This window comes from Oenanthe melanoleuca, chromosome 12 (assembly GCF_029582105.1).
Source record: "Oenanthe melanoleuca isolate GR-GAL-2019-014 chromosome 12, OMel1.0, whole genome shotgun sequence".
Lineage (NCBI taxonomy): Eukaryota > Metazoa > Chordata > Aves > Passeriformes > Muscicapidae > Oenanthe > Oenanthe melanoleuca.
Genome location: NC_079346.1, coordinates 18,909,182 through 18,931,875, shown reverse-complemented (window position 1 = coordinate 18,931,875; position 22,694 = coordinate 18,909,182). Strand labels below are relative to the sequence as shown.

Here is a 22,694-nt window from a genome sequence, read left to right as displayed (position 1 = left end):
AGGTTTTATCCTCTGCAGTGTGGGTCAGATCCCTGCTAACAGAAGTGTGAAACAGAGTGCCCAGATTTTATCCTCTGCCCAGTGTGGGTCAGATCCCTGCTAACACAAGTGTGGAACAGAGAGTGCCCAGGTTTTGTCCTGTGCAGTGTGGGTCAGATCCCTGCTAACACAAGTGTGGAACAGAGAGTGCCCAGCTTTTGTCCTTTGCCCAGTGTGGTCAGATCCCTGCTAACAGAAGTGTGAAACAGAGTGCCCAGATTTTATCCTCTGCCCAGTGTGGTCAGATCCCTGCTAACACAAGTGTGGAACAGAGAGCCCAGGTTTTGCCCTCTGCCCAGTGTGGTCAGATCCCTGCTAACACAAGTGTGGAACAGAGAGCCCAGGTTTTGCCCTCTGCCCAGTGTGGTCAGATCCCTGCTAACAGGAGCTTGGCCCTGCAGGGGTGGATGATGGGGAGGACATCCCGCGGGAGATGCTGATCGGGATCTACGAGCGCATCCGCAAGCGCGAGCTGAAGACCAACGAGGACCACGTGTCCCAGGTGCAGAAGGTGGAGAAGCTCATCGTGGGCAAGAAACCGGTGAGTGCCCTCTGCTCTGCCACGGGGTGCAGGCAGGGCAGGGCAGCAGAGCTGTGCTGCTCCCCAGCACACACTGGCCAGGAATGGTAAAGGGCAGAAACTGTCAAAATAATACCCTATAAGGTTGACTTAAATCCTGAAGTATCCATGCAGAAGAATTTTGTTTTTGCAGTCATGGGTGACACGATGATGTTAGGAATCTTAAAATCCTTTATTGTAAAGCTTCACAATTCTGAAATATCTGCATTTTAGGCGGTTCTCGTGTTTATTTCTGAAGAATCAAAGTGCTTTGTAAATGTGATGTTGTAGAGAGCTCTTTTTCAAAATTTGCACTGTCAGTTATGGCTCCATAATTTACAAGAGTAACAGAGAAGTTCTGTTCACATCAGCATTTTTGTCACCTGCTCAGCTGCCTCTGTGACCTGGGATTTGTAAGGGGACATGGGGTCATTTTATCTCAGGACAGATCTGGAAATCACGTCCCAGGGATTCTGGTGCTGGGTTTGAGCATCCAAAGATAGGATTGTTGTGGGGAAAGTCCTGAAATATTTCGCTACATAAGTGAACATTCAAAGCATCTGTTGAAAAAGGAGAGAGAAAAGAAAGGCCACAACATTTTGCCTCCGATTAAGGAGCACAGAGGTTTTAAGATCAGTATTTTCCATGCTAGAAAAGGTAACTAAGGTGGAGAGGGACCACTGGATGCTCAGTCTTCTTGAATTCAAACCTTCATGTCAGTAGTCACAAAAAGAGCCCAGAACAAAGCCAAAAAGCCCTAGACCTGGATGGTTTTGAAGTCATATATCTGGTTTTTATCAGCTCCTGGGAACTTCACTGCAGCAGGGTCTGATGGGCTGGGGGATTTGTTCTTGAGGAAAAGAACGTGGATCTCAAGATTCTCCCTATTACTTTTAAAGGGCTTTGAATTGTAATCTCTTCTCAGACAAGCCTTAGTCAGGGATGGGGGAAGGGAATGAGGGACCACCAAAAATCTAATTTTGATCTGTTTCCATAAAGCATGTGCTGAGGAGATTTCTTTGAAGAAGCAACAGAAGGAAAGCAAAATTTTTACAAAAGCTTGTACCTACTTTTGAGAAGACAGGAAATAAATATTCTGAAGTCAGTATTCAGGCACTTAATATGAAACTTGGTTTCTGTAATTGGGGATTTAGGTTTATATATAGGCTTCTGTGGGAGATGGTTTTTTTCCATGTTTCTTTTTTTATTCAGACATGTGGCAATTCAAATCCTAAGACTAATCCTGACCTTGTAAATTAAAAGGGATTAAGAAAACAATGTCCTTGGAGTCCTAGCTTGAAGGATTCTCCTGGTGGGAGACTATAACTGTGTGCAAAGAAATGAGGGAAACAGGCAAGAGTCTTTATTGATAGCTCTGTTTGTTTTTACTTTATAGGCATTTAGTCATAGTCAGAGCGTGCCGTATTTACTTGCTATGATACAGTTCTGTGTTTCTCTGAAGTTTAATCAACTTGTATGTGTCTTTCTACTGTAGATTGGATCTCTGCACCATGGACTTGGTTGTGTAGGTATTTCTCTCCTACTCCTTCAAAATTCATAGTCGTTGTAACTGGCAGCATTTTCCTAAACTGGAAATAAGACATTCTGTTACATTTTAAAATTTTAAATTAATGATGTTCTTTCAGGCAACATTTTCATTGTGTTATAGTAAAAACTCCCCAAAGAATAAAGATTTTCTTAAAAATTTATTTCCCAGAGGCTGCTTAATTTATTGCCAAGGATCTTCCAGACCTTTTTAGTACACTTTTTGTTTATTTGAAATGTTATTATCACTATAGAAATTAGCCAGTAAAGAATAAACAAATAATTAACATCAGTTTGCATCTCACCTTTCCATTTGAGCTGTGGTGTGTTTATTCTTTCTGCTCCATTTGAGAATTGAATGATACTGTGGAAAGATACTGCCAGTTAAAGTTCACTGGTGAATGGTAGATGAACATTGAAAATATTGATTGCAGATTTAAATTATAAGCATGGTCAGTAAGTAAGCTAAAACTGTTCTTACAATGCACCAGTTTATGGATTTCTTTTTGTGTTGTTAACACTGTTCTCATCATTTGCATTTGAAAGAAATTAAGTCTCACTCAGCAGCTTCAGAGATACCTTCAGCAGACATTTCCAATAAAAAAAAAGGAAACTCAGTCTTGATTTTCTTGCTGGCTTGAGAAAATAAGACAGATTGAAAATGCATTTGCTTTGTCCTGATGTCACCATTTTCTTGGTGACATTAAGAAATGAACAAATTGAATTAACTCATCTGACACAAAGTAACCTACAGCATCTCACAAAAGCTAAACCTGCTTTGCATCCTTTCTTCCAATGATAAAAATGTTCTTGGAAGGAACCATTTCTTGCTTTGAGCTTCTACTCAGGTTAATCTCAAGTTCTTTCACGTTTCTATCATTTCACAAAATAAAACTCTATCCCCAGTAGAGCTTTCATCTGTATGGGATGCAGGCTGTTAGGGAGCATTTTAGAGAACTTTGATGAAGTTTGAATGTCATGCAAGTTTGTGGCATAAACTCTTCATGTTCCTGTTGTTGGTCCTTTTATGAAAAGGTCTAATGAGCTTAGAGGTAAAAATATTTGAAGTATTAAAAAAAGATTCTGCGTATGAAAAATGCTCTTTCTTGGCTGAAAGTTGTTATATGAACCATGAATTTTTGTATTATTGCAGGTGCTCTCTCTCCCCCACCGGAGGCTTGTTTGCTACTGTAGGCTGTTTGAAGTTCCAGATCCAAATAAACCTCAGAAGCTTGGATTGCACCAACGAGAAATATTTTTATTTAATGATCTTCTCGTGGTATGTATTTCCAGGCAGAGGGAATGAGCTATTCAGAAATCCTATCTCCGTGAAATCACAGGCGAAGAAATACATGAGCATTCCTAAAAATAAATGTCTGTTACCCTGTATTCCAACAATCCTGGGATGATGAAGAGATTTTGATCTTAATTTTTTAAATTCTGTATAATTTGCTTTTAAACTGAAGTATTTTATTGATGGCTGCACCCTGTAAGAAGGTAGCAGTAGCTTTTACTACAGGGAAAAAAACCTCACCTCCAGTTTACCCATTGCCCTAAAGGATAAACAGAGACATTATTTATTAATTGAAAACCAAAATTACATCCTACTTTGTATTCCCCAGATGTTCTAAAAACCAGATCTGTTTGTACATTGAAATAGGAATAGGATCTGTTGAAATAGATTTTACAGCTGACTTTACTTTTTAGTGTGCACTTACCTTCACAGGCTTTAACTTGACCCAGGCTTTTGAAAAGCAGACACACAGAACTCAGGACAGCTTGGAATTATTTGCTTGATTTACTCCTAAAAATAGTAAAATTAGTTGCACTCCATTTGGAATGCACTTGGCTGTTACCTGAGAACTGAGAACTACACTAAATATTTCATACTTTGTTAGGGAAAAAGCACACCTCATATACACAGTTTTATTGTGTGTGATTTTTTACATACCTGCAGACCTTAAAACCAGGAATTAAATAAAAAACATTAATCCTTTTGCTTCTGAGTATAACCTAGGAGTTGTAAATGGGAGCTTGAGTGGAAACTGATGGTTCATTGTTTTCTGCTGTTTTTTATTACTTACTCAGATATCAGTAGTTATATCAAACTGTTTGGGAAAAAATATAAACCAAATATGTCAGTGTGGTAGCACCTAAATTTTGGGGGGTTAAGGATAGCTTAAAGGTATTTTCATTTTTTGCTAGCACAGAAAGGATGCATGGTTATTTTGGAGTTTCAAGAAGTAGGGTTCTGGAGGAGAGAGAACTCAAAGGCTTGTGTCTGGGTAAAATATTAACCCTTCTGCTTTAGAGAGATGATGCTGCAGAGCCTTGGTTTTTTTCGGTAGCAGGAGATTAAATACAGCAGTAGCATTTTAAAAAATGGAAAAAAATGTCAAGTGCATTTTTTCAGACAGATTTATAACTTTCTTTTAAATAAAATGTTTTCTCGTATGCTAATTCTTCAGAGCAATAATTTTCCACAGGCAAATTCCTTGGTAGAAGGAATATTTCACTTTGTTTATCTGATACCTTTCAGGTGACCAAGATTTTTCAGAAGAAGAAGAACTCTGTTACATACAGTTTTCGACAGTCCTTTTCCCTCTATGGAATGCAAGTTCTTCTCTTTGAGAACCAGTGTAAGTATTTCCTTTCTTTTTAGAGGACCACTTGGTTCAGAAATAAAACAAAAATTGTGTGAATGAAAGGGATGGACAGGACTTGATTCTGACTTTAGGAGTAAAATTGCTCTAAAGTTCTAAAGTTTAAAACAAGATGCTGTCAGTATATAAAACAGAGTTTTTTGATTGTAGTCAGAAGCCAAATCTCCCCAAATGTGTTTGTGATTACTTGTAAAGAATAAAAGGATTGCCAAGAAACAAGCACATTTGTTGCTGAGTCAGTGGTACAGTTAGCTGGAACTGAGTGATAATAAATAATGACTCTTATAATGATATCTGTAATTCAAAGCAATATTTAATTTATTTTTCTGATTTATGGCTTAACTTTGCCTAGCTAATGTATACTACCTCAAATTTAAATACAAAGCATAAGCTTTCATTTTCTGACACCTTTTGTTTATGTCTCTTACAATCTGCATCAGTCCAATATTCTTTTTATCTTTATTGCTTCTTAGCAGACAAAAACCCAAATAATTTACTAAAATCCTGCTTCTAAGCCCAAATACAGCATCAGTAGTGACAGCAGAGCAGAGTTGTTGGTGTGGTACATAGGGAGACAGCCTGACTGAATTCATGGCTTGTGGCCATATCTTCACCCCCTGATAAATTGAGTCCAGCCCAGTGTGAGCTGCAGTAGTTCCTGTGCTTTTTGGAAGTTCTTAGTTTTGCCTTGTCCTTGAGAATGTGCTCCTTAAAAATCCATTGCTGTTACTGAGTCAAAGCCTCTGGAGGTTTCCAAGGGGAAGGTTTTGCAGAGCTCACAACAGCTCTGTAGCCCACAGATTATCTCTGTGCTTACACATGCATTCTCTCTCTCTCATGAATGCATTATGTGATATAAAATTCAGTTTTGGAGGGAAAGGCCAAATGTGTCTGTCCTGGATTGTACTAAAAATAGAAGGCTCTCTGATGCCATGTGAAATAAAATGTATTTTAAAAATACAAGTATGCTAAGTAGAAACACTAATCAAATAAATTTAAAAATCTCTATACTGAAACAAGAAGTAAAGGATTAGATTCCTCCCAGTAAACTGGAGGCATTTTAACTGAGGCATTTCAGGAGGGCTTCTGAGTTGAATTCAGTGCAGTGAATCAGGGAACAGACTGTACTCTAATATTTGTGCCTCATAAGTGGGATGCACAATTTTCTCGTTGGGAAAGAGAAGTATTTGCCCCCTTTGGTTTGTAAAATTCTATATTCTTGGTCTCCCCTGTCCCCAGCAAGCTTTGGGCTGTTTTGGCCAGAGCCATCAGTAACTCTGTGTGGAGCAGCTGTTCCCTGGTTTCAAGGGAATAAAAGTCAGTGTTACTAAAGCAGAAGCAACAAAAAGTTGGTTTGGCTGCTGGTAAGGTTGAACAAATGACTGGCACTGGTGACAGAATTGACTTTTAATGATAGAAGTCAATTATGTTGAGGGATGGATGAGCTCCAAAAGGGAAAACAATGTCACATATCTCCAGTAAATAAATAGGCCATAAGGGAAGTATATTTTCCATTTTCAGTCAAAATCACTAACAAAATATAGAGGGGGAGCAGATCACTTAGGAGAGAGTGTGACTGAAACTAAGAAATACTGATGTGAGGGTTTCCTGATATTTGATCAGTACAGTGCAGAGAAGTACCTCTGGTAATAAAATCTATGTGTTTGTTATGTGGAAATTCCTGCTTGGCTCCTATGTGGGGGCAGCCCTGGTGACAGTGGGGTTGCCAGGTTTCCTTGTGTTTTGTAAACATTTTTATTCTTTCCCCTGGAGTGGTGCAGAGCTGTTTGCTGCATTCCCTGTGCCAGTGTTCCCAACATCCCACCTGAGCCTGCCCAGCACTGGGACCCTGTGGCTGTTCTTCTGTGTGAGGTGTTAACAGCAAATCCCAGCAAAACTCCCAAATCCTTCCTCCCTCCTTCCCCTCAGAATCATTTGAGCCTGGGGGCAGTTGCTCTATTTTCCCTGAGGATTGTAAATGGATTTGCTTCACTTTTAGTTGCAGCTTTGATCTGGGAGTTTAGGTACCCTAAAAAAGCCAAGCACATGCCCTGGTTTCTCAATAGTTGAAGCCTTGTTGAAACCTCATGGCTTTGAGGGAGGAGAGTGCTTCACTTCATCTGCTGGCTCTTGAGGGAGGGAGGTTTTAGTACATGGGAGCCCTTGAGCTTGGGCTCAAATACTGAAGTAAATATTTGAGAGCTTTAGCAAACCAAGAGGGGAAGGCAGCTGAGTAAAAGAAAACATTGAGTTAAAATGCACACATTGAGGTTTGCTGACACCCCATTGCTCCAGGTCTGTGCTTCAAGCAAAGAGTGATTTTTTTTTTCCTGCAGTGGGCCATATTTTCATTCTGAATATATTTCTGTAAATGAGCCTTCTGTCCCAGGAGATATTTTTGACCAGCTGTTAAAATTTCAGAAGTACACCTAGAAGAGAAGACAGTTTCCTGAAAAATCTGCTTTTTATTATTAAAAGACCATAATATGGGTCAAAAGAAGGATGAAAAAACCAAATCAGTCATTTTACATTTTCAGTATGTGATTTCACAGATTCTTTTAACTTTATTTAAAAGAAAAAATGGAAAGTAGGATGTACAGGGAACACAGTCTAATAGGAAATACTAAATCTGTACCTGTTTGTGTGTTTGTCTTCCTGCAAATGGTGAGTTAAAAGTAAACAACAATTTGTAGCATTTGAAATGTCTTCAAGTAGCCTTTACACTCAGCAAAACTTTGGTCACAAGTGGGTAAGGTAGATCATGGGATCTGTTCCATGAAAGAAAAATTATCCCCTTAGCTTTTTGCTTTTTTTTCCTGCTGTTTTTGATATATATTGTATGTTGTACCTTAAGGGTAGCAGCTACATAAAGATATCTCTCAATATTTGTTCAGTATTTGACTGTTGAGCTGCTCCAATGTACCTCAGAGATTTTTATTCTAATTTTGTGCTGTCAGAGTTTTATTTCTCCGACTTTGTATCCTCTGTGGTAATATTAATAAAAAGCTTTCATTTTTGGTGGGTATTTTTATTAAAAGAAAAGTAACTGTAATAATCAGAGCTTAGTTTTTCTTGCCTTTTTCTTCCAGATTATCCCAATGGCATTCGGCTCACGTCAGCTGTTCCAGGAGCAGATATCAAAGTACTCATAAATTTCAATGCACCAAATCCTCAGGACAGGAAGAAGTTTACAGATGATTTGAGAGAATCAATTGCAGAAGTTCAAGAAATGGAAAAGCACAGAATAGAGTGTAAGTACAAAGGTACATATAATAGAGCATTTTCCAGCTAATCAAAATAAGAAAATTCTGAATTTGTATACAATTAGAACTCCTTAAAAGTTAAGAATAATGTGGGTTTTTCTATGACTTTGCCTCGAGAAGGAGGAAAAAACAATACTGCCTTAAGCCCCAGTTGAGTTCATTGACTCCTATTTACTGCAGTGTAGCTGCAGTGGAATTTATCCTGGACAAATAACAATGGACAGAGGAGAGCTGGGTCTGTGATTTGTAGTATAAATTACAGCAAGAATTTTAGGAATAATGTGAACAGAGAACAGATGGATCTGTGATTTGTATCATAAATTAAAGCAAGAATTTTAAGGGTAATTTACCTCACACTGAAATTCCCAATGATAGCCCTTCCAATAAGTTTCATGGAATTTTCTTCATTTCCATGTTGCAATTCCTATAGTCAATAAGGAAGCCATGGTCCAAACTGATATATTCTGCTAGTAGTCCCGTGAGTGTCCAAACATGAAATTTTGTCCCATTTTTCCAAAAGAGGTCCTGATCAACATCCAGCTGTTGGTAATGATGCCTGGAGAGGCTCCCTGGAACAGAGGCTGGACAGAGTTAAAGGAATAGAGCAGGGATTTATTAAAAGCCCTTCAAGGGATGCACCCTGGGCAGTACAAGAGCCTGGCTGTGGCTACACCCAAGATGGACTAAAGAACCATGAGTTCTCACACTTTTCTAAGTTGTGTTCCATTTTCATCTTGGGGTTCATTGTCCAATCCCAGCTCCAGGTTCTGCAGTCCCACCCTCCCAGATTCTCTCCCCAATTTGCTGCTGTTTGCACTTTTTGGGGCTGAAGCTGCAGTTCTTGGTTCTGGGGCTGGAGAAGGATTGTTTTGTGAGGCTGAGCTGGGAGGAGAACTTGCTGACACTTCATATGAAGTTCAGAGTTATACAGTAAGGCAGTACAGAAAATATGGGAAGTATGAAAGCTAAATATTAAGGCATCAGTAGAGGGGCAAAGCTCCTCTGTGGTGTTCACTCCCCTCCAGGCCACAGGGATGTTCTCGGTTGTTCTATCCCGATGAACACAAATGTAAAGATTCCTGTGTGTGTTGCAGCCGAGCTGGAGAAGCAGAAGGGGGTGGTGCGTCCCAGCATGTCGCAGTGCTCCAGCCTGAAGAAGGACTCCGGGAACGGGACGCTGCCCAGGGCGTGCCTGGATGACAGCTACGCCGGGGGCGAGGGGCTGAAGCGGAGCGCGCTCAGCTCCTCCCTGCGGGACCTGTCCGAAGCAGGTAAGCGCTGCCTCTCCTCCCTGGCTGTCTGCATGCACAGCTGCCTCCGCCGTGCCCGCAGAGCCCGGCTCCTCTGGGCCTCCAGAAATAGCGCTGTTGGAATCTCACACTTCTAATAGCTCCTTCTCCCCACCCCACCCGGCTCGTGGTTAATTTCTGTTTGGTTTTTTTTACCCTTGTTCTGTTAAGCGGCCATTGTTTGAAAGCATTTAAGCCCTTGTAGGTTGCTGTAGAAACTTTTAAAGGACAGTGAAGACAGAGGAAAAATTGTAAGTTTTTAATCAAATGGAAGTGATTGACTTGTGCTAGCAATAATTCACTTAGTTTTCCTTGATTTTTTTTCATCTCCTTTGCTTTTTCCTCTTCATAGAGTAGGCCTAGAAAGGGAAGGAAAGCTCCTGGTCTCTGTGTATTCTGTGCTCAAGTGTACCTGTGTTACCACCTGGATGAATGAAATTGAGTGAAGCCCTACTAAATTCTGTCTAGAGCTGTGTAACTCAGTGTGTCCCTGATGCTCTTTTCTTGTTTTGTAACTCAGATACAATTCCTAATTCCTGCAAAAAGAGGTTGTTGTGACGTGCTCTTCACAATAGAACCAAAGAAGCCCTAGTGGACAAGAATGCTGATAACCCACAAAGCCACTGATGTGTCTTAAGTTTTATTAACTGATTAAAGACTGGAAAGCAGTGGTGGTGTGAATTTTTACCCAAAGCAGGCCAGGGGAAGTTGGGCATGTTTTTATTTGATGGTTTGCCTCCCACCTGGCATAGCCATGTAACCTTTCAGTGTTAAAGATTCTTGTCACTGACAAGAACTCTTATCTGGACACCACATCCACTATTCAGAAGTATTTCCAGGGATAGTAGCAGCTCTATTTTTATTTTTTTTTTTTTTTATTATTTGCTTTTTAGTTCATAGGCTGTGTTGCACACTCTGCTTTGTTCTTTCAATTGCAGTGATGTACAGCGTAGTCTTAATTTCAATATTCTGTATATGTTTGGTAGTAGATGCTACTTACCTATTTCCTTTTCTTTTAACTAAAGAAGAGATTTTAGCTATGCTGCAATAAATAAAATTGTTGTGAACTGAAATGATAGCCTGTGTTTTGTGGGTATATGTATGTGCATACAAATATGTAGAGAGTGAGCTCTTTCAATTCTTTTCTTCTCTGTTTAGGCTTTCATACTCACATCTCCATGTGCTTCATTAAAAAGACTTAGACCCTTGATCCAAAATCAGGCTGAAGTTGAATATTGGTGCTTGCTTGGCTCCAGTGGATTTTAGATCAAGCCCTAGTCTTCACCACTCTTATCTCTCAGATTTGAGGATACTGCATCATCCTTTTCTGTTGTTTTGGTTTTATTTCATTAGAATGAGAACTACCATATTGTTAATATGTGAGTTCAGTGGGTATCTGTACCCCTAAATGTGATTTCTGATTAATTTTTTCATTCCATCAGAATTGCTCATCTCTCTCTTTCAAACACTGTCATATATTTGAATTCATATTATGGGTTTAATTCAACAAACCAGCATTTGTAATCACAAACATATTTCACAGGGCATGCCTACAACTGGCATGCTTATTACTGAAAATAACCTTTTTCCATGACAAAAAGTAGAAATCACTCACAAACTGCAGGGTTTATCAATGACTTTGTTAAACCCAACTAAACTTAATTTTAACTTGAAATAGCTGAGAATTATGGAGAGCTTCTGTTTGGTCTTGTGCAGTGCAACTGACTTGAGTAATTACCAGCCTGTTATTTGCTTTGTTATTTGGTGGAGTGCCTTCAGGGGTATCATCCATATCTTTCCTGCCTTCTTTTGGGGAATAGCTTGCATATGAGGCTGATTTTATTTTTAATGTGGGAGAGGTGATCCATAGAAAAGCAAAGAAATCTCTCTCAATTAGGAAGATACTGCGCCCCAGTGATTATCCCACATTAAATTGCTTCTCTGAAACAGTACTGAGTTAGGTTGCTTCAAATCCTTTTGTGGATGAAACACAGGATCAAGAAGGTAGAGGAACAGGAGTCTGTGGCCCTGTAGGAAAGTGGATCTTTAGAGAGACCCTTTCTACATTTAATCAGAAATAAATCTAACAAACATGAGAAAATGCCCTGGTTGCATTATTTATGCAGGAAGGCAGGTAAATGTTCAAACCCAAAATTTTAGCTGTTTATTCAGTGAAGGGGAAATGTGACTGAACAGCATTTGGCTGCACAGGTACATGACAGAACTATTTAGGAAAACAATCCATTGCTGTCCCCCAGACATCCCAGTAAATGGAGGCTGTGGAAAGTGACTTTGAATTTCTCTGAGTGACAATTCAGAAGCTTCTGAGATCTCACAAATGCTGACACCTTGACTGATTCTGCTTCCTAAGCTGGCAATGCACAGAAAAGCAGGATTTGTGCATCAGGAATCCTTTCCTGAGGGTGGATCCATGCTTTTGCCACAACAGCTCAGCTCCCAGCTGTGGAAAGGTGTGCTGAGGGTCTCTTCATCTGAGAGATGCTGTTGTTCCTGGTGGATTGACAGTTCTTTCCGTGGAAAGTAAAACAGAATGTGGCATCCAAGTGATCTGAGATGCAAATATGTAAAAAATATTTAGGCCTTTCTTTTTCTCTAAAGAGAAATGTATCATTTTTATTGCACATTCTTGAGCTATAGTCAAGGAAGAGCTGAATTTATTTGTTCCAGACTTGTAAATTCTTAATTTATATGAAAATATTGGAAGCCAGACAAATTTTAATGCATCTAAAGCTGAGTTTTACGAGTTTACAGAAAGATGGGAAGACTGTGATGTCCCTTCATGGCCACTGTTCCACAGAAAGAATTATTTGGTCACTAAAGCAGAGCAGGAAGGATTGGACTGGTTGTGTTTCCCATTCTGTTTCTCTCCCACTTTTCTGGACTGATTTTAGATTCTTTAATTTGAATTCCAGCTACTTTGAGTTGCTGGGGGACCCAGTGCTTTTACGTTGAGTTTGCAGTGGAATTCAAACTTTATTCCCACATCCCTAACGTGTTAGGTGGGAATAATATTTACACACTGAATTGGTTTAAAAATTACAGTTTTCTTGTTTGCCCCAGTATTCCCCAACTGGCACAGCCAGGTAGTACAGCCCAAGTGAGGGTAGCACAGTGGTTCCTATTACTGGGAGCTGGGCTTGTCTAAAACAGCCACAGACCAAAAAAGATTGCTTCAAAACCAAACCAAAATGAAAAGTATTTCCAGGATTAAAATAATTATATTTCAGTGTGAGATCTTAACACTGTACCTGTTTCACACAGAACACAAGATGAAAATGTGAAGGTGACAAAGAGTCTTTCCCCCCCAAAAAGTGGTCTCTCTAATGACTGGAGAGACTCATATAATTAAAACATTTTTCCAAACTTTTTTCCCCAAGACACACGAAGCCAGATCATAATAAGTGTTTAGCTATCAATTATATCACTGGCCCAGAAGAGTTTCAAGAACTACAGAGAAGCAGTGAGAAATGTTTCCCAGGTACTGAGCTGATCTGCAGCCTGAGCTGTGAGATCACCACATATCCTGTGATGTGTCCTGCACACATCCATTCTGCAAGGTGCAATGGCTTTTATTAATGAAACTAAATTTTCTTTTGGCATGTTCATGTATGTAAAAATCTTGTAATCACTTCATATTTCTACTATAAATTTGAAATATCCTTAGCTCCATATAATGCATGTTCATATATGGGACATACACTTGTGTAAGTTAAAGATATTTCTTACAAGGAATATTCATATCTAAGAGATAAGGTTAAATTAATTGAAATTTAATTTTATAAATTAAAGCCTTGTCTAACAGCCTTAAAAATTAAGCATAATACAATAAACAAAACTAATCTTCAGATTTGATAAATACCACCTTGCTTTATACCACAGCTGCTAATTATCCTGCCAGTACATGCTTAGATGCAATTCTAGTTGAGAGTAACCATTTCCCTGAGAAGCATATGAAGGCTGGAGCTCTAGGGAGGCATTTCTGGAATGGGATGCCATCCCAAAGACCAGGGAACAGTCTGGAATAAACTCAAATTGGCAGGGGAAATGCTACAGGGGTTTCACTGAGTAGCCTTCCCATCACACTGCATGTCAGCACAGAATTGGGTTCCGTTTGTTTTTAAGAAAATGAATGAAGCCTCTGTACAGCAATGGTGCCTATCTGAGGGAATTCACAGGCATTTTAAGTAGGATTTTTCTGTTTGTTCTTGGCTTTGCAAGTACTACTTTGCCCTGAAGTTATTCTGAGCAAAATTCCATCTGTCGCTCTCTGTCCGTATTTACTGTGTCCATGGTTATTTGATCAGACTGTGACTCCTGCCATATGCAAAAGGCATTGGATTGTTGTGTTTTCCTCCATTTTTGGCCACGTTTAATGCCCCGTGTCAGCTCTCAGTCTTATTTGCAACCCTGACTGCTAAGTTCGAGGTGGCTGCCGCAGTGTGTTTGCATCAGCAAGCAAGAGTGATTGCAGTGTTAATCAGTACTAATCCTGTTATCAGAGCAGAAAAATATCAACGCCTGACTAGGAGTCAAAATAAGGGATTATCAAACCCAGTTTTTCTTGGGGGGCTCATAAGATAGTACAGCTCTGGTCTGGCTGTAGATGAAGTGGAGAGCTTTTGACAAAGAGCCCATCCAGGGGAATTGTTCCAAATTCCAAATTTTACAAGTCAAACACAACACCTTGACCACAGACGCCTTTCCCTCAGTTTAATGTCACTGCAGAGGGTGTACTGGGGAGCAGCTCTTTATAAGAGGGGAAAATGTTCCAGTAGCCTGGGACTGTAGCTCTTAAGAGAAACTTGTTCCAGGGCAGTGTCCTGTGACCAGCCAGCTCAATGTTATGCTTATGAATCCAGCAGGTGGTCGTTTTTGATCATACTGATCCTTTGGGTAGTCTGAGTTTTCCTGTGAGCAGTTCCAGTGCTCCCTAGTTCTTATCCCAGGTGCTTTTGGGGTGCCTCTGATGAGGGTACGTCTTTCATTGGTTCAGTGATGCTGAAATCCTCACATTCTCCCCCAAAACCACCTCTCAGAGTAGAAGACTCTGAAGGCAGCAATGTGCCAATGCAGAGTGGAGATTTGTCTTTGATATTTGGCCTTGCAGGAAAGCAAGGAAAGAGTGCTGAGAAAGCTTTGGTTTCTAGAGCCCTGCAGATTTCAGGGAAGCTCTGAGCACCTGAGGGCTCCTCAAAGCTCAGCTTTTTTTCTACATCCTGTCAGGAAAGTATTCTGAAACTTTGCAAAGCAGAGCTCCACAAGCTATCCTATAATAATCTCTATTTCCACTCCAGCCAGATGCTATTTTCTCTGCTGTGAAGTGAGAAAGAAAATCTGGGATCCTGTGTCCTATACAGCCACTGAGGTGTTCTGGCTCTTTAGGCAAACAGTCTGGAGTTTCACCTGTGGGTTTAGGCAAATGTCTTTGCAATTTGAGACTGTTGGAGTACAAATCCAACATGCTTAAAGATAAAGCACTGCACAGCTAAACAAACAAAATCTAACCATAATGTCAAGACAGATTCCAGATTTACTGATCAAAAATTAAGTTTAGTTTTTTTTAAACCTCATGAAAGAAGATTGTATGAAATCCACTGAGGTTCAAAGCTGAAATTGAAATTATAAAATCGATGAAATGATAAAACTGATATCACTGAAGTGATAAAACCAATGAAGTGATAAAATTGATGAAGTGATAAAACCGATGCCCCTCACAGTGCTCCACACTGAAGTTCAAAATATTTCAACATTAAATTTTGCATTTAAGTTAATGCTACCCCACAAGTACATCTCAATGTTTAAAGAAAAAAACCCTTCATGGCCGAGTAAAACCCTTTTAAATCATTGCTGCTCAGCATCACAACCACAGCACTAAACCTGCTCAAACACACGCACTTCAAGAATTGTGCAAATCTACAAAAAACCGCTCGTGCGAGTCGATTCCTAACAACAGCAACAAGCACCCTCCAAATTCCCACTGAGCCCCTGAAAGCCCAGGCAGGTGCAGGGAGGTGCTGTCCCTGCTGGCCCTAGAGCTGTGGGGTTGTGTGGCCGGCGTGGGCGCCGTCGTGTCGCAGTCTCTAATCTCTGCTGTTGCATGTCCTGGGCAGGCAAGCGTGGGCGTCGCAGCAGTGCAGGATCGCTAGACAGCAATATGGAAGTAAGTAGGAAGTTCCTGATGTCTAGCTGGATGTGATGATGTGCATTTCAAACCTTTCTTTTATATACATACATATTTTTTTGCTCTTTTTTCTTCTAACATATATATATATTTATATATATAACCTGCCTGCCACAAATAAAATGCATGCCTAGGCTACTCACTCTGTATTCTTCCAGCTTACAAAGCACTGACAGCTTGTTTTAGAGCAATGCCATTTTTGGTTTGAGCTAACCTTGTTCCCTTTGCTCCTGCAAGCATGGTTAAATGGATATGATGTGTCCTTTTGCCACCATTTCAGTCTGGTCCCAGCTTAAAAGCCCACTTGCTCTTTGTTACCAAGTACACTGTTCTTGCTGTTTGATATTTAGCTACAACTATTGACTGTCATGCTCAACCATCCCCATTGCTTATTTTCAAGTTCAATTGCTAAATGTATGCAGTCATGACACCATGGAATTGCACAGATAGGGCATGGGAGGATAAAAAAATTATTCAGATAGGTGAATTCAATGTGGATTTCATGAGATTTCATTCATCTTCAAACCATTTATATATATACTGTTCATGTCTCTGAATTCAGCTTGCAGATTTTTTCTTTTTTTTCTCTTTTTTTCTCTTTTTTTTTATGTTTGCTTTAGGTAGATTGCAGTTTAAATCTAGCACACTTTTCCTAAGTACTGTTGTGCCCCATGACTCTTTAAAAATACAACTTCCAGCAACTAAATTCCAGTCTAAATAACAGAGAATGCTGGACCACAGGTCAGAATAATATAAGTACATAGAATCTTAGTGGCAAAAATGGTATGGTTCCATTTAACACAAAATGCAGAAGTAGGCCTGAGAAGCAGCACTGTCATGTATAGTAGTGGAAAACTACTATAAATAAAGATTTAAATTCCATTTTAAAATCTGAACTGTAATTGTAATATTTGCTGCTGTATGTTCAACTATTTAGGCTGAATTTAATGTAGCTTTATTTTTTTTTTTTTGCGTGTGTGGTAAAAAAGCAACTACGGTATTTTTTGCAGTATTTAAAAATGTATTTTGCCTTTAAAAACACACTCATAGGTCTTGTATCATATGTTATTCTTCCGTGACATTTTAAATCCAAAGTCATATTTTTTGATGTCGAAGTACTGAGAGAAAATCATTCAGTGCTTGACATCCCCTACGAAGGGCACAAGTGCCCCATTGGTAACTTAGGGAAGGTGGAGAGAAAATTTTCCCAAGAACTCTATAACATAATCCACCCATGCAAACCCTAAAGGAGGAGTTTGTGGGTCAGTGTGAACTTTTTTTTTTTTTTTTTTTTTTTTTTTTTAATTTTTTCCTTTTCGAACATTTCAATTTTTTTTTTTAATTTTTATTTTCTATTAATTTCTTTTTAGGGGTCCATCATTAGCAGTCCTCACATGCGCCGAAGAGCTACATCAACCCGAGAGTGTCCATCTCGCCCTCACCAGACTATGCCCAACTCCTCCTCCCTCCTAGGGTCCCTGTTCGGTAGCAAGAGGGGCAAGGCCCCGTCCCAGAGCCAGAGCCACGCGGCCCCGCAGCCCCCGCACCACGCCGAGGGCGCGGCGGCGCCTGCGCACCCGCACCACGGCCCCTACTGCCACCAGAACCCGCCGCCCTACCACCACCACCACCACTACCACCCGCCCCCGCACCCGCACCAGTACCACCAGCACGGCCACGGCCACGGCCACGGCCCCTTCCTGCCGCACGGGCACGGCCCGCACCACGGCCCGCACCACCACGGGCCGCCCCCGCCGCCTGCCAGCGCCAAGCCCAAGCACAGCGGCATCAGCACCATAGTCTAGGCCCAAGGGCCTCCTCATGACTCTAGTTTTGAACAGCAAGCAACAGACCACAGCGTTAGGCTGTTCATGAGCTTCGAGGCTTGCCGTTGCTAAATAAAAGCGTTCCGGTTAGCCCAGGCCATCCTGGTTTTACTGGATAGATGCTCACCACCAATCCGGTTAGGTCTTATTTCCAAACTTGCCTTGAAAACGTGCTGCTTGCTGAATCTGAGGAAAGCTACCTTTTACACCCAACCCCTGGACAATTTTACACACATACTGAAAAGTTAGCCTATGGGAAAAAAAAAAAAACAGGGAAGAAAGTGAGACAGAACCAAGTGTTGCATTCTTGCTCTTTTATTCTCAATGGGCAAAAAAAAATAAGTAGACCTGATATGGTTGATGAAAGTACGTAAGTAAACTTTATATAATATAAATATATACATATAAATATATATATATACTGTATAGTTAACATTTGTGCTTGGAAAGAAATTTTTTCAGTCCACAAAACTAGCAATATAGACTTTACAAGGAATTCCACTTACTTGATAGGACAGTATAATAGATGAATAGCATATGGAAGAGTAGACCAAAAACATTAAACATTAGAAACCAATTTCAAACATTTCAATATTTTCATCACGAGTCCCCCAGACTTGTTAAGATTTCTAAGCAATCATTACTAAATGTGCCAAGTAACATAGCATTTAAATGTTGTAGTCCAATACTGCTTTGTATAAATCCTTATTTTATTAACACAATGATATCATACGTAATCAGTATTAGAGCTGCTCTGCTATTTCAGGTAAGCAAACTCGTTAGGATGCAGTAATTATTCCGTAGCAATGGAGGGGGCCCACTTACCAGGGGGCACCTCCAAGCATTTGTCACACAAGTTCTTAGACACTTTAAAGGCTGTGATAACTGTGAATTTACATGATCCACATTTCTTTTGTAAGCATATGGATTGAACGAGCACACGGGAAGAGTTCCGCCAGGTGCATGTAAGCACTGCAAAAACATTCATCTCAAACATGAAAATGGCAAACCTCCATCCTTCTCAGCTACTTTGGTTCCTGTTTACCATAATTTCTCATTTCTACCCCCAGCGAAGCTGAATTCTAGTTCAGAGTGTTTCCAGTGGAAGTGCTCTAAAACTTGAAGGTTTGTTTTAGAATTTAGTATAGGGTTTTTATATATATATATATATATTAAAAAGAAAAAAATCTGTAATTCCATGTAGCCATGTGCTAGCAACGAAGTGGCTTTACCATTTTTACTCATCACATTTGTTAGTTTGAAGCACCCAGCACTCAGCAGGCTGAGTTTATGCTCAAACCCTCCCTTCTATAGTCCAGTTAGTTGCAAGACATCACATAAAAATAGGCTGTGCTGTTGTTGCTTATGTGTTGTAACCAAACCATTTGCAAATTTCTCTACAATTTGTATCCCAAAATGCTGTACAAAGTTATCCATGGCACCTACTTTGTAGTTTCAGCACTTTGAGCCACTGCAAGGACTTAACACCTAAACAGTAGAGACAAAGGAATCACAACTGCAAAACTGTACCAGCCTAAAAGCAAACCTTGAAGAGGATGAGCAAAAAGTTCCAGTAAGAGATGGGTAAAAGTAATCACAGCTCCAACCAGTCGGGTTTCTGTGCAACACTAATAACAGCATCCCAAATTACGGGGACATGGGAGCAGCAGAGTGACTTGTCACATCGGCTTGCTCGTGGCATCTCTAGCGTGGGGAGGATGGGAGAGGTTCAGTCATTTTTTCCCTTTCATACCATGGATACCACAATACCAGCAAAACTGCAAACTGAGCACTTTGTTCACCTCCACAGAGAGCAAATACAGCAATCTAGAGTTTAGCCTTTTGTTTCCTGCAGTCCACGTTTGTTTCACACATGTGCAATATGTTTTCCCCTTCTGCTCCTTCTCCTCGGAATGATCTCCATGAAAAGCAAACAAGTGATTATTATTTTTCTGTATCACTCACTCTATTCTAAATTCTGCGGCTTGGCTTAAGAGGGCTCACCTGGGTCCCCTGAGGCTCTGTTCCTTGCAGTTTAAAAAAATATATACTGTTCTTATAAGGGAAAGTAGAACTGTCTGCATGTCATCTAATGTTATTAGTGTGAGGCTACACTCTACATATTGTATAATTGCAAAATATATCAGTGTTACTGTTGATATTAGTTGAAGTAAAGTGATAACATATTTCAATATGTAGACTTTTCTTCCTACATCTGTACCAATAGTAGAGTCTAACTGTAATTTATAGGTTGTTCCAGAAAAGATAAAGAACCATTTAGGTGCAAACATCTCTCAGAAACTGCATCTTTTAATTAAAACAGAGGTGAGAAAGATCCTCTTCACTGGGTGACAGTCTGTACTTGTTCCAGATACAGAGGCATAATGAAAGTAAAATTCTGTATGTGGAATAAAGGCAGAATATGCAGTAGCAGTGGAGGAGGAAAATCTGACTCACTGTGTTGATTAACACTGAAGATGTTCAGTCTCCCAGATCCGCATTTGCTTTATGTTTAAAAAACCCTTTCATTCATTTAAATTAGAGTTACATATAAATATTCTGTACTTAAACAGTAAGCCACAGTTTAAGTTTAATGCCTGACCACTGATTTTCCATGTGCAATCAATGTATTTGTGAACCAAAGTGTTGAGGAGATGTCACAAATGTGCATGCACAGAAACATTTCCACATGGTTCCATGGACACTGGGGAGGAGGCTGTGCCTGCCCTGGATGTGGGGCAGTGTGAAATCACAGATTTGATGTGGGGGGTGTGAAATCACAGATCATTTGGAGGCTGGTTAGAAAGCAAAACTGGTCACGGGAGAGCACAGGATATGGAAACTCTGTTTTTTCAAGCCAAGGAGGAGAAACAGTGGACTTGACTTTTTCTTTTTTCTAATTTTGTTCTGTTTTGTTCCTTAGACTGTGTGTTTCTATGTACTCCAACCAACCAAATGTGTCTTGGTGTCAGCACAAGTCTCCAGACCTTTGCTGCTTGTTTAGGGTTGCAGTAAAACCTCTCTGACTCCGTCCTTGATCAACAGTTGCTTAGAGCAGTGTGGGTCATGCCTAGAATAGAATTCCAGTACTTAACACAGTGTGGGATTAAGAAAATGAATTAAAATGAATTCTTCAGCCTGCAGGCAGGAGTAGAATGGAGAGGGTTTTTTTCTCAGATGCCATTGCCAATTACAAACTGGTACAGAAGTGCATAGAGTGACCGTGTTTCTCTCTTCCCATAAACGATGTGGCAAAACAGTAATGCTGATTTGAACAAATGAAAGGGAAACGTAAAGAATGAAGGTGTGGCAACAACAAATCTTTTCTGGGACAACAATCAAATATATATTTGGGGTTTTTATTTTTTTAAGTTAAAAATTAAATGTAAAACAATGTAAAAAACCAAAAAATCAAAGTTCATTCTAATATAATGTGCGTCTTGTATTGCTAAAAAAAAAAAAAAGTCTAACATACAGTGTAGAATGATTTTCCCATCATGTACTGCATGCAGCAGAAGCCTCTTGTTTCTTGATAAAATGAGCTGAAAGACAGTCAGCAGATATTTAAACACTGAATCTCTAGATGTTGACTTGCTGTTCCATATGAAGCTGTGTGTTTTCTGCAGTTAAGCATGCATTTTGCTGTTCCCTTGTAAAATACCATCGCACTTCTTGCCTGCAAAATGGATTCTCGTGTATATATTTCAAAGAAAAGTGGAACCAATAACAAGATTCAATTTGGAAAAGAGAAAAGGGGGTGGTGAAAATGGGACCAGTAGGGGGAATGGAGAATTCTCTAAATTGTACATAGTGTGTAAATTAGTATTACTATAAGTCTGCAGTCACTTTGAGGTTGCCTATCTCCTGCTAGGAACTTAAATCAGCTTTGAGTTGTATTAAAGTGTTAGAATTAGGTCTTGAATGCAGACTGTTAAAGACTTCAAAAATCATTATGCTTACAAGAAGCTTCTGTTCTGGGGAGGCTTGAGACCCCTTTTGTAACTCTGGGGAAGAAAGGAGTGCTTTCATTTTAATATGCATTCTGTTTGTAAGTAGTAACAGACCCTATTGATGTAAAACTATAACTGTGATCATGTGGAGAAATCAAATAAATCATTTAAAACTCTTTGTTTCTCATTTTGTGCAATCCTAGAGCTTCAACTCTTCATATTTGAAATGAAGGAAATTCCTTCCAATGATATCCTGGCCCCACTGAGGCAGTGGGATTTCTGCTGCTCACTTCAGAGGGGCCAGGAACTGAAGATCAGGTGGTGGAGGTGGTGAGTAGAGTCTGTGACTTCTCACTCAGCTTGTATTGGTGTGGTGGTGCTGTAATAAATTCAGTTCTAGAGTCGCTAAAGAGCAATGGATCCAACAGCCAGGTGTGCAGACAGGGACACACTGAATCCAGCAGACAGGGAGGCAGTGACTAGCACCCAGATGTGCAGACAGACAGGGAGACACTGAATCCAACACTCAGATGTGCAGACAGGGAGGCAGTGACTCCAGCACCCAGATGTGCAGACAGGGAAGCAGTGCAGAGGCCCTGGTGGACAATTCCCAAACCCCTTGATCCCTGGCCAGTGCTGACAGCTTTGAGACCTTCTGGCCCAGGAGCTGTGTGTCCAGCTGACCCCAGGTGGCCTCAGGAGCTCCTGTCCAGAGCACTTCTGCCCTGCCTGGGGAGGGCCCCATTTGTCCTTGCCAGGGCCAAGTGCTGGGCTGCCCTGTGGAACCCCCCTGGAGCTGGCAGTGCCTCTGTGGCCATGGGCAGGGAGCCCTGGACCCCTCAGCCACCACTGAGTAAGTACTGCTCAGTTACTCCTTGTTCTCTCTGTTTGTTGTGTGTCTCAGTTTCCAGCCCAGAAGGGTCCTTTGCCACACGTGGCCTTCCCAGTACTTGAATTGCATCCTGCAGTTAAAGTTTGGTAATCACCTGTGGGATAATCATTGTGTTCTCACCCTTGTGCATTTCCAGCATGTCCAGGGGATTGTAGTGTGTCTGTAAAAGCCTGGCCAAGCTAATGCTCAGCTGTCAATTAAACTAAATACTGTGTTTGCTTCTGTTTTCTATGAATTTTAGGAGATTGTTGAATTATTTTCTGGGAATAGTCAACTATGGCCTCTTTCTGGAGGGCTGTTAATTTCAGGATGTGCATCTTCATCAATTATTTATTTTTGATAGGTAAGTACCCGCTGACATCATCCTCTGTGCCACCTTCTGAGCTGCCATACCCTTTAGAAGGTGACCAGTGCCTCTGTACCATAGAGACGTCCTCTAGTGGAAGGAGAAGAATTTGCAGAGCTG

The 22,694-nt window shown here is 40.4% G+C and overlaps 1 protein-coding gene across 9 annotated transcripts in view; it reads left to right on the top strand.

The window, feature by feature from the left end:
• Positions 1 to 21,512, top strand: part of IQSEC1 (IQ motif and Sec7 domain ArfGEF 1) — a 272,134-nt gene extending 250,622 nt beyond the window's left edge. For 8 of the 9 annotated variants that reach the window (XM_056501272.1, XM_056501273.1, XM_056501278.1 and 5 more), the window contains 8 exons: positions 441 to 580; positions 2,094 to 2,123; positions 3,297 to 3,422; positions 4,683 to 4,782; positions 7,896 to 8,057; positions 9,164 to 9,340; positions 15,490 to 15,539; positions 16,931 to 21,512. In XM_056501272.1, coding sequence (XP_056357247.1) covers positions 441 to 580; positions 2,094 to 2,123; positions 3,297 to 3,422; positions 4,683 to 4,782; positions 7,896 to 8,057; positions 9,164 to 9,340; positions 15,490 to 15,539; positions 16,931 to 17,365 — 1,220 coding nt within the window. In that variant the 3' untranslated portion in view covers positions 17,366 to 21,512. The remainder of the gene's footprint in view (positions 1 to 440; positions 581 to 2,093; positions 2,124 to 3,296; positions 3,423 to 4,682; positions 4,783 to 7,895; positions 8,058 to 9,163; positions 9,341 to 15,489; positions 15,540 to 16,930) is intronic. The other variant, XM_056501277.1, reaches the window with a different exon arrangement.
• The last annotated feature ends 1,182 nt before the right edge of the window (positions 21,513 to 22,694 follow it).